Source organism: Zophobas morio, unplaced genomic scaffold, assembly GCF_036711695.1.
Source record: "Zophobas morio isolate AGI-343-1 ecotype UQ-CSIRO unplaced genomic scaffold, CSIRO_AGI_Zmor_V1 ptg000656l, whole genome shotgun sequence".
In the NCBI taxonomy this organism is placed as follows: Eukaryota; Metazoa; Arthropoda; class Insecta; order Coleoptera; family Tenebrionidae; genus Zophobas; species Zophobas morio.
The window spans coordinates 187,469-199,014 of NW_026972759.1; the positions used below are offsets into that span (position 1 = coordinate 187,469).

At 28.9% G+C, this 11,546-nt stretch overlaps 1 protein-coding gene and 2 long non-coding RNA genes across 3 annotated transcripts; 1 reads left to right on the plus strand and 2 right to left on the minus strand.

Annotated features, from left to right (window-relative positions):
* Positions 1-2,839: 2,839 nt before the first annotated feature.
* On the minus strand, positions 2,840-4,992 carry LOC135121656 (leucine-rich repeat-containing protein 15-like). The gene is made up of 9 exons (XM_064045957.1): positions 4,930-4,992; positions 4,805-4,876; positions 4,187-4,255; positions 4,019-4,087; positions 3,780-3,851; positions 3,653-3,724; positions 3,500-3,571; positions 3,151-3,237; positions 2,840-2,999 (listed from the first exon to the last, which is right to left on the minus strand). The coding sequence occupies exons 4-9, from the start codon at positions 4,048-4,050 to the stop codon at positions 2,861-2,863; spliced, it is 474 nt and encodes a 157-aa protein (XP_063902027.1). The 5' UTR covers positions 4,051-4,087; positions 4,187-4,255; positions 4,805-4,876; positions 4,930-4,992; the 3' UTR covers positions 2,840-2,860.
* A 415-nt stretch (positions 4,993-5,407) lies between these two features.
* On the minus strand, positions 5,408-6,789 carry LOC135121658 (uncharacterized). The gene is made up of 5 exons (XR_010279075.1): positions 6,707-6,789; positions 6,338-6,406; positions 6,046-6,114; positions 5,791-5,862; positions 5,408-5,453 (listed from the first exon to the last, which is right to left on the minus strand). It is a non-coding gene; the product is annotated as an uncharacterized LOC135121658 (long non-coding RNA).
* A 2,679-nt stretch (positions 6,790-9,468) lies between these two features.
* LOC135121635 (uncharacterized) lies at positions 9,469-10,016 on the plus strand. The gene is made up of 3 exons (XR_010279066.1): positions 9,469-9,524; positions 9,590-9,705; positions 9,767-10,016. It is a non-coding gene; the product is annotated as an uncharacterized LOC135121635 (long non-coding RNA).
* Positions 10,017-11,546: the final 1,530 nt, after the last annotated feature.

Genomic DNA, 11,546 nt, shown 5'->3' on the forward strand with positions numbered 1-11,546 from the left:
GAGCATCCTATCAATTTGATAACTAATGCATTGAACTATAACCTTTATAAAATACAAACAACCTAACCATTTATAAATTTTTTTATGGAGGAGGGGAGGGGGATGTTAAACCCTTATTTTCGAAGACATCGCTGTCTAACAAGATTTTAAACCATTGAAAGTTCAATATTTAAACAAGGTTTATGAAACAATCTCGGATTTTAGATTATTTAATAAACATTTAATTTAAAAGAATAAACAGGAACGGTATCGGTAAATCTAATTATCTCTCTCAGTCTCTTTATTTTTTTTATTTTTATTTATTAATTTATATATTTTTCTATGAATTCCATGCTTTAAAATTTACATTGGTTTAAAATCTTGTTTCTGTTTTTATTTTTTTGTTAAAAGAGAAGACCAGAGAGGCCTTACATATTGTAGAAGAGGCCACTCTCCTGAACCCTCTCTACAATGAGTGCATTTAGATTAAGCAGTTTAAGATATTGCAGATATATCGACTGTAGTATATTAGAACGATAAATTAATATATAAATACTTTTTTAAATCTAATTAGTACTCTATGAGTATGGCTATGTTTAGAAAACTCATAGTTTTCTGATTAGGTCGAGACCCAGGAAAAATCAAAAGAAAAAAATTAAGCTTCGAGTTTTGAAAAAGCTTTTAACTTATCAAATGATTTTTATATTACATTCTATTTTCAAGTTACAAGAAGTTGTTTTTCTAAATATTATTTATATCGCCTTTAACATTAATGTATACGTTAAAAAGTACTTTAACTTGAACGCTAATTCATCGCCATGTATGAAGTTAGGTAACTTATTAATTGTTATTATATACGCTATACAAATCAAAAACTAACTAAAAAAGTTATGAATATTATCACTAATAACTCGCCGGTTGTGAAAAAGCAACCGGTGGAAAATAACAGAGCACCCTAACTTCTAACGGTTCTTAAGTAATTAATTATCTCTATGATCTTAAACCGTGCACTGTTTTATCAAAATTCTACTTTTAAAAACTTGCGATAAGGTTTTTCAATAAGGCTGTCGTCCATGTTTCATAGGGAATTTAAGTAATTAAATACAGTTCAAAGTCGTTCCTCAATGGAAATAGTAACATAAATAACGGAGTGGGATCCTTCATTCTAGTTTTTTAGAGGCCTCTATAAAGTTTTAATTTATCTTTAAAAATGCATGAATTGGATCTTAAATATCATAGATATATGTCTTTTTTTAATTAGTAAAATAAGGTCTTCAAGGCAAAGGTGTAGGTGGCAGTGGTATAGTCATGTTGGTTATTCAGTTTACGCGGCCTAAGATCTCTATTCAAGAAGACTCAAGAAAATAAAAGATTAAGGTAGAAAGAGCTGAACTACAAGAGTACGCCATTTAAAAGTGTACTACCAGGATTGTTAATCAGAATGACAAAGATAACCAAAGACAAAATAGAAGTTAAGTTAGTTAAAGTTGACACCCTGATTCGGTAGTCCGAACACTAGCCGAAGATCTAATATAAATACTAACGTAGCTACTGGGTTAACAAGCAAACTGAGCTACATTTATTTGGACTTTAATTCTTAAGCACTGAACTAACCTTCTTAGGGCGAGTTTGTGAACAACGAGATCAGGAAATTTAATTAAATAGGGGCATTTTAACAAGTACACAGTTTATGAAACCGCCTTGTAATTTTGTGTCCTGTAGTAGTAAAAAGCATATAACCCTGTTTTTATCATTTTTTGAAGGCCGCATCTAAAATTGTTTTATTAGTGTTAAAGTTAGTCTCTAAAACTTAAGAGGGCTGAGGAGAGGATTTGATGAAAATAAAAACATGACGAAGGCAAGTTTTTGAAATAAAAGGAAGCAGTAAAGCAGGAACTTGTATGTAAGTATCAATGTGAGCATTGTAAATTAGTGCAGACAAACAAAGGTGCCGAAAGTGCGATATTTAAAAGATAGGAGCACCGAAGGCAAAATTATAAAAATTAAAATTTAGATATATAGCTGCTAAGAGATGCGACTATAACCTTATTTATTTATTAATTACGTATTTTTGTTATTGCTTACAACAAGATTTTTATTAAGGATATGCTTTGTTTAAAAAAAAAAATCCTTTCCTAGTAAAAAGAAATCTTCAGAAAATAAGCTGTTGGTGCCTTCAGTAATAACACATTTTTACTATTGCTTGCATTAATATTATAAAATACTAAATCGACAATAATAATTCCCAAAAAATTTGCAGATTTTTTAAAAAATTATCTTTTTTCCTGAAGTAAATCTATTGATAAAATAAGTGGGTGTTAAGTTTCTTTATTAATTACACTTTTTTACTTTTACTTGCAACTAATATTATTAAATCGACTTATCTAAAATATACTTTATGTTTTAATAAAAGTAAATTTCTAGTAAAAGCGGTTCTTGCCCTATATTGTGGAAAATAAATAATATAGTTACGCTATTTTTTATTGCTTGCAACAACGCAATGAATTTTTTAAGAACGCCTCAATTTTTCTAATAAAAAGGCTTGCTAAAAATATTCTTTTAAAATTTTAATTCTAAAAAAAGTAATTTTGTTAGTATAAGTTTATAGTAGAATTATTTATTAGTAACACTTCCTTTATCTGCATAGTAATTACATAATTTGTATACGCCGAAGCCAGATAAGCTCAAGGAAAGCAGAATTCCAACACTAAAAAGTACACAATAATAGCAAAAGGATATCATCTTTGTTTCAAAAGATATCATATTTTGTTCAAAAGATATCATCTTTGTTTCAAAAGATGTCATATTTTTTTCAAAAGATATCATCTTCGTTTCTTCTGTTGGAAACTTTTTCCTATTAAGCTCCTTTTTTATAATCTTTTCAAGAATTCGTGTAGACTCTAAAAAAACTAAAATCTTGAAATTTATCATCAAGCTGGCACTTCTCGTCGACGAACATAAGAACGTTGTGGTACCGCAAACGCGTGCGGCAGTCGAATCTTTTACCAAGCGTTAACTTTCTAACGAAAAAAGCGAAATTAGTTATGACTTATTAATTTAAGATTTTATTATCTTTGAGTGATATTATATAAATAATTATTATATAGTATAAAAAATCTTAAACTGACATTATTTTCATTAATTAATATTATTAATGCTTGCGTTATTTACAAAATGCTAAAATTAAAAGGTTTAGAAAAAGCATCGGGTCCAATATCAGTAATAATATTATCCTTCTCGGCGGCATTATTAATTTTTCTAAGTAAAAAAATTTATAATTAATTTAGCAAAGTCGCCCGGCATAAATCTTCCAAATATAAAATGTTAAAAGAAAATATTGTAACAAACAAAAATATTTTTATATTCAAGTAAAATTAAATAAATTCGTAAATAAATTTTTTACAAAAAAGAATTATTAAAAAAAAATTATTATAAAAATTTACAAATAAAATTAGTTATTTTTTGAATCCCCATTATACTAAAAAAATAGTAATTTTTTTTCTATCCAAAATTTTCTTACAGAAAAGTTAAAGCCCTCAAATGGAAAAACAAACCAGACGGAAGAAAATTTATTTCGTTATAATCAAGACGTCTGAATTTATTATAATAATTATATTAAAATTTTAAAGCATCAAAGCTATTAAGTAGTTGCAGTATTGATTAAAAAACTTACAAATATTGAAGATTGCTAAGTGTTCTAAACAAGCGGCTGTCTAGCGATACCAGCAAGTTTTCGCTCAAATCTCTTTCAATTAATCAATTTACCTAAATATAACTTTTTTTAAAAATTTAGAACTTACAGGTAAGTTAACTTCGTCATCCACAAAAATGATATTGGCATAATAAATAAGATTTGATTATTATTCAGCTTTCTAATTCCACGTGCACCACGAAAAAATAAATTCGAAAAAATATTAGTTTTATAATAAAAAGATCCGGAAAAGTGAAATTTCTGTGCTTAACAAAATTACTGCATCAATTAATAAATTAATTTCACAAATATCTATTTATAAAATCTTGCGTTGCACTATCAACTCACAAGCATTCAAGGCTAGAGAGTTTCTGGAACATACCATCAAGAGAAGTAAGAATATTATAGCTGAAATCTCTATAAAAAATATTTATAAAAAATTAAAAATTTACTTACAGAAAAAAAAATTTTATACTACTTTTCGTTAAACTAAATTAGAGGGGGAAAATAATTTACAAAGTCTTTAGATTAACAAGCTCGCGCAATCCTTTTGGAAAATTTGATAATTTATTGCTTCCAAGGTTTCTAATTATGTTTCAAAAAATGTTTAAAACTTGATAGAAACTAAAATAAAATTATTATTATAAATTTAAAAATTTAAAACAAATATTTTTTTAAAACAGAAAATTGCAAATAACTTAAAACTGCTAACAGTAGATAGACATCGCCTAGATAGTAACTCGCACTAAATGACTTGAATAATTCTTTGAGAATTAGTTTTTTATTATTAAAATATTAAAGATAGACAGATTTCAAATAAATAAATTATGCTGCAACTTTATTAAGAAAAAAAATTATGTTCATATAAGCCAGCTAAAATAGATCAGTAATCTATATACGGCCAAGCCAGGAAGCAAACATTGCAAGCTACATAAGAACTAACTAAATTTTAATTTTATAATTAATAATAAAAGCTTAAGAGAAAGATACTAATAAAGATAACAATTATATTTTTAACTGGCGCAGTATATAAATAAACTGCTATATATTTTATCCAAAAAAATAATAACTACCAACAATAAAAAATCCATAAGATTCCAGATATTTAACATAAAACATAGAGTATAAACTTACAAGTATAGAAGTTTATTAAATTCGTTAAAATCAGAAACGGGAGTGTAAGACAACTTATTACCTTCTAAATTCCTAAACAATCACAATAGTTGGTATTGTGTATTCGAAATAACTTAAAAAATTACAGTTCAGTCAAATGATTTAAACATGACCATGCCGCTGGGACAGAGTTTATACTATTCTTGCAAGATTTCTATATTAATTAAAATAAATGATGCAAGAGTGGAAAAGTAAACTTTAAAAAATCAGGAAATGCCAATGTCACGTGTTACATCACATGAGTCAATTAGTAAACTGAGTCTTAGCCACGTGATTTTTATTTCCTAATCTAACGCATAAAATGAGCACGTGCAGAGGATATAGTCAGCTCTTTAAAAATCGTAAAGAAAACTTTTTTTTTAAGGTCTTATTCTAGCGCGGTGGCCGGAATTTTCATGAATTTTTCTTTAGCGACTTACAAATATTTAAGTTCGGCGGAGCATATAAGAAATGTTTTATAAGCCGTAAGTTTATTATTTTCCAGATCCCTATAAATTTTTAAAAAAAATTATTTTATGCAATCAGAAGGAAAATTAAGACTTAAAATTTTTGTAAGTTAGGCCAATGAATTAATGAAGGGCTTTCAGAAATTCCATTATGGGAAATGTTCCTATGTATATAATAAAGTTTTTTTTTAAAATAAGTAAGCGAAATTAAATCTACTTCTGTTATAGTCATTATATTTATATATTACTTTTTTTTTTAAGAATTTACAAAATATTTAACTGGTAGAAAAAAATAAAAAAATCTTTTGAGGTATTATGGTGAAGTACTGAAAATTTATTTTAAAAGATTTTTTTATGTATTACATATAAAGTTAAGAAACATAAAAAAGGTTTTAAAAGTAAGGAAATAAGTCTATAAAATTATATAATACGAAATCTAGCGGTAGCGAGTTTTTAATTATTAGATGTTAAAAAAAAGCAATTATTTATATATTTACTTACAGAATCGACAAATTCTTATATATTTTTAAATCTTCCGTATTTATAGAGTTAATTTCATTTTGGGAAAGATCTCTATAATTATTTGAGTTATCAGTATAAACAGTTATAATTTTAATTATAAGTGATATATATTTAATATTAAAATAGGGGTTTATTAATTTATTACTACATTGACTTAGTACAACTGAGAAATTTTGTGGTCGGCGGTTTTTTTCTAGAATTAAAAGGTTACAGCTGTTTTATATAGAGGCTTACAGGTGTGTAACTTTGTCGTCCATAAAATCGCCTTTATTTACATTTGCAAGCTTGTTACCGTCCAAACTTCTAAGAAACCAAAAATACATTAGCAGCTTTAGTACAAACATAAATTACGGACTTAGCATTAATTTAGGCGTCTGTTAAATTTAGAAATTGGTCTAAAAGGTTGTTCACAAACACTCAAAACTTATAAAAGAGATTGCCCAGTTTAATGCTAATATTATTTTACATTAATCTTTTCCTTTAAAGACTAAACGCTTTGTAAAATTTTTTATTAAAAAAGGCATACATATATGTCAGACTCTGTTCATATTCTTCTTTTGGAGGAAACGCCTTGTAAGAACAAGAACGAAGGATTCTATTTTATAAATTAGGCGTTTAAAACTAGTTAGTTAGAAAAGTAATATAGTATCTGTTAACTTGTCAGTTTTATTAATTTAAGAAACTACTTAAGTTTACGACATATAGACAATAGTAAATTTTTTAAAAATATTAAATTTAACGTAGAGCTATATTTTTAAAAATAACAGAAAAAATTAGCAAAAATTTTATAAATATTTTATGTATTTAAATAGGCCTCACATAGCGTAAAAATCACTTTATACATAAAAATTAAACGCTAATTTCTATTATGAACGTAAACAGTAATTAGTTTAACAAAGAATTTTCAGATCTGGTCCGTTCACAAATTAGTGAAGTGGAAATTTTCACTACCAAAGAGACAAAATAGCAGGTTATCGAAAAAGAAAGCATTAAAAAATATATAAAAACTTAGAGAAATAAGAATAATTTGTAGTATACAATCATTAAGAGTAAAGTTCTCATTTTTATATCTAATTTGTAAACTTAAGAGCTTGATGCTTTGGGGCCTGACGTCATCCCTTGGCAAAATAATCTCTGTATTACCCTCCAGAAGTAACGCGTTAATTAGGATAGTTTTCTTGACATGGGTTTTTTCAGGTCCCCCCAAGGGGTCAGAGCTGGCTGTGGTGGGAGTGGATTTTGAGTATTTAAATGTTTTACAAATATTACGAAAACGCTCCTTTGGTCTTATCAGTCAACCCCTGCAGTCAAAATTGTTGAGGCAGGCCTCGTTATTAGTAAATTATTTTATAGTTAGCGAAACCCTATAAATCTATTTATATACTATGAGATTTCGAACTATTTTCACAATTTATTCTGACATTAATATAAACATCATTACTTCCCATTAAAGCTAATATTTAAAATAACCTTAAAGCTGAACTTCTGTGATGTAACCTTTAATTATATACAAAATTAAAGTTTTCTTATATCCCCTTTTTAATTTTTTTATAGTTTAATTTAGAACTAAGTAAAATATTTAATCTTGGTTATAGGATTTCATAAATCTTGTAACCTAAGTGAATTTTTCTTTTTAGGTTTGAAAGGAACTTTAGTTTCTTATACCTTTAGATGCCTTCCACTTTACGAAAAATTTGTATATTGTAAGCTACACTAACACCTGTAGTTTTACTTGAACTCCTCGAAAGTTTAGCTTAGTTTTTATTAAACATAATATTCCGTTTTAATAAGTAATTTGAACTTATAAGTTAGATGTTATGAAAAGTCTTAATTTTTTTTTTTAGAGTTATAAATATGGAAACAATACTAAATTTTAACTTATAAAAATTTGAAAGGTAACTTCAGTTATTTTTGCTTTTATTACACCTTCAAAATATAGATTTTGTACGACAAACTATATAGATATAAAAGATCTATCAAACAGATAAATATAATAGACTCAATGGAAGTAAAATAAAATCAGAAAGTAAAGAGTACTAAATAGCAAAGACATTTGAAATCCTAAGAAAAAAAGAAATTTAAAAGGATGTAATGGAGTCAATTAATAATTTATTTATACTACTAATAGATAACCAACAAAAGTATGTAAAACGGTTCACAAGGCCGCAAAATCTGCCTTCCAAGATTTTTTAGTTTGACGTATATATAAAATATGTATCTGATAAAATAGCTGGTAATAAATGAAAGGTAGAGATAACACTTATTAAGTAAAAAAGATACACTAATGGGCCCTAAAATAAAGGCCTGCAATATCCCAATTCATCATCGAAGTTCAACTTTAACCCAGCCCAAAAATAAACAAAGTCATCCACCATTAGGAAAAATAAAAAGTAAAGAAAAATTATCTACCTCCCTTAAAAATACTTTTTAGTTTTATAAACAACATTCTTTAAAAGGTCAAAATCTAAAAAACCTAAAAATTTTTTTCTAGTGTAAATCTACAGGTGGCCCATGGCGGGCTTCAAACAATGAATTTAAAGATTTTCCCAAAGGAAAAGAGTTGGAACATTGATATTACTTTTCTATTCTCTTAAGTAGCCTAACTAAATTGCCAATAGGCCTCATATCAGGAGCTATTCCCAAACTGACAATAATCAACTTTTTGTCTTCTGTCTCAGACCTTCTTTGCCGCGCCCTAACGTCAGGTTATAGTTTTTAGTCTAGAGGGCTAGAACAAAGATAACGTCTAGGGGGCGTTATAGCTGAAGTTATAAATAGCTTAGTAGTCTAGAGGACAACTAAGTATATATTAAGTTAACTAGTTTTAATAAATATTTTAAACTGATTTAGATACTTTATTAAACACTTTCTATTAAGACATCAACAAAATCTAAGGGGTGTTGTACACTTTCTGTCAAAGGCTCTAGTATACTCAGGATATCTAAAATGTTGGATATTAGACTTTCAACTTTAGTAGGTGTACCAGCACACTGGTAATCCCCAAAAATAACGGACTTTTTCAGGTTGCCCTATAGAGTATGGTTTGTAATTTTTTAAAACAAAACTTAAATTGTTGCAATTAATTGTTTTAGACTAATCCGAAGTTCCTAATAAATTTAATTGACCAATAAAAACGCGACTGCTAAAGGGAGGCGCGGACCTGCTATTGGCATGTTGCGTTGTAAGCAGGGCGAGGAGAGTATTGTCAATACAGGAAGCCCTCAGCTGGAATTGCCCATGGTCCGTTTATTTATACAAATTGTGATTTGCATATTAAAGTTTTCTTACGGATCTTCAAAGTAGTTACTCCCTAACTTGTAAGTTTTGGGTTTTTTTTGTTTTATGCACAATTGCTGTACATTTAATATCTTAAAAAGTTATATCTAGTATCTAACAGACCTAAAATTTATATGCTTTTAATAGGAAAAAGTAACTAAACAAACTTTTTTTTTCAAAATTGTATCAATATTTTTATAAAGGCAGCAGGAAATTCTAAGGCTATTTTTTCTGTTGGTTTTAAAAGTCAATTTAAAAGTAATAAAAAGTTAAAATTTTTTTATTATACCTAATTGTAAGTAAGGTAACAGATTCTATTTTTTTATCATATTTTCTATTTAAAGGACCTTTTTGTACAAGGCCATATAAATAACTTTCGTACTTGTTAAGGAACGGCCTTCTTTTGGCTTGAATAATGCAATCTGTGAACGCCAACTGTAAAAATAATTAGCTTTATTATATTTTTTAAACAGTCTAAAAAATATGCTTTTTTTTATTTAAGCACGCTTCTGCGCTGGTACAATCTTTCCTTATACAAGAAATATGTTCCATGAGAACTGGCGCCTCAGTTTCACCAACACTTAAGTTTTCGAGAGTGGGGACAGATGTTTCAATAACGTTACCTTCATAATCGTTATTCTCCTGTCATAGATTTATGTCTTATAAGTTTTGCACTTAGAAAAGAGTGCTTTTGTCCTGCAGCTGGGATGTTATTGGTGAAATTTGAGTACCCGCTTCTTCGAGACTTGGGACATTTAGAATGTCGTCGAAAACTCATCAAGCAAAAACCACTATCGGCAATTGAAAAAAAGGTCTTGCTCGAGTAGGAATTGTAATTATATTGTCTACTGCGAAGCATAAAGGGGAGAAACGCACTCACTTTAACTTTACTTAACGCTTCTAAAGTTCTACGGCAAAAGAGTAACTTTCCCCCCTGAGACTGTGGAAAACAGCGTTGGGGGGTTTGAGTTAAAAAGATTCTAAATAAATAAGAGTTTGGTCATCAGTCATTTTAAACACCGGTAATAAAGTTAGCACGAGTTAGTGTTAGGGACCCACTAAAGTTGGAATAGCTTAATGAAGAAATAGTAAAATTAGTATTGAGGTTTAGATGGTAAACCTTCGAAATAAGGAGCTAGTTCGACTCTGGGCAGTACAAGATTATAAGGATAATAGTTTTAATAGATTCAAATCGAATAAAAAAACTATTAAGATTAAAATACTACAATTAAAGTAGGAAAAAAATAACCTAAGTTTAGGTTTCTATCTGTCTTTAGACTTTCCTCTACTATAACCTAGCGTCATCTAACAGAATATAAAAAACTTTAAATAATACATATTCAAGATTAGTCAACATTGACCCATATTCTAATTAGTTAATTGGTGTACTAGACTTAGTGTTAAAATGAGTGAATCTCAATTTAGTGCTAATTACTACAATAATTAAGCCCCTCGATTTACATGTATAAAGAGAAACGCTTTTTCGCGTCTCTCGATGCGCTCGAACGCCCTGTGCGTACATTTTATCTCAAACATCTTTGTATCTTGACTTTTTTAGCGCGGGACGTTCGAGGTATCCATTAGTGCGCTTTCATCCCAGCGACAGGCTGTTTTCGACCATAGTCTAAAGAAAGGTCCTACTCAGCTGTGTAGGTTGGCCTCTTAGGGGGAGGACTAGACGGTACTTGGTGCCATGGACTGTTAGCTAATCTCGAAGCTTTCGTTCACTAATGCACGCTCTTTAACGGAGCAACGGTTCATTTGTGCCGTCTGGACGTTCTCGTAAAGTGGTCAAAAAAGATTGATCCTTTATATTCAAATTCGCGTGAAATAAAATAATAAATAATCCATTTAATATAGTAAAATAATGGAATCGAATTGAAGTGAACAATTATGCTTTACTGCTTTCTTTGACTCTAGCTGAAAAGATAAAGTAGGCTATTTTCCTCTATCATACATTCAAGGTAATAGTTGAACACAGCAAGGCGTGACTATGGCTCTAGGTGACATCGCTCAGGATCAGCTTGCGCCTTAGCCGTAGCCGATAACGGACTACCCGAACACAGTGACCTAGGTTAATCAAAAAAGATAGCTAAAGATTTATTGTTTAGTTTTCCGTAAACTGAATGTGCTTCAGAGATAAAAGATAGTTAAAAAAGCCGAAAAATTAAGGAAATTCATATTTGCCTGAAGTCAATCGATTGTCGTTTCGCTATTTTTGAAATCATTAAAGGACTCTACGTGGTAAAATTAAAATTAACTATCTAATTAAAATATCTTGGTATCGAGCTATCTTCAAAGTAGTATAGTAGTTAGTGTCATTATCTCGACGGTTAGGCAGATCCATTCGACTTTGTCTAGTAGTTGGCTAAGTTATAGACTCTAGTATGTCAAGCGTACTACCTGTGGTGAACAGTTGCGGACAAAAGCTCCTGTTCTACTCTGGAATAAAGTTTTTC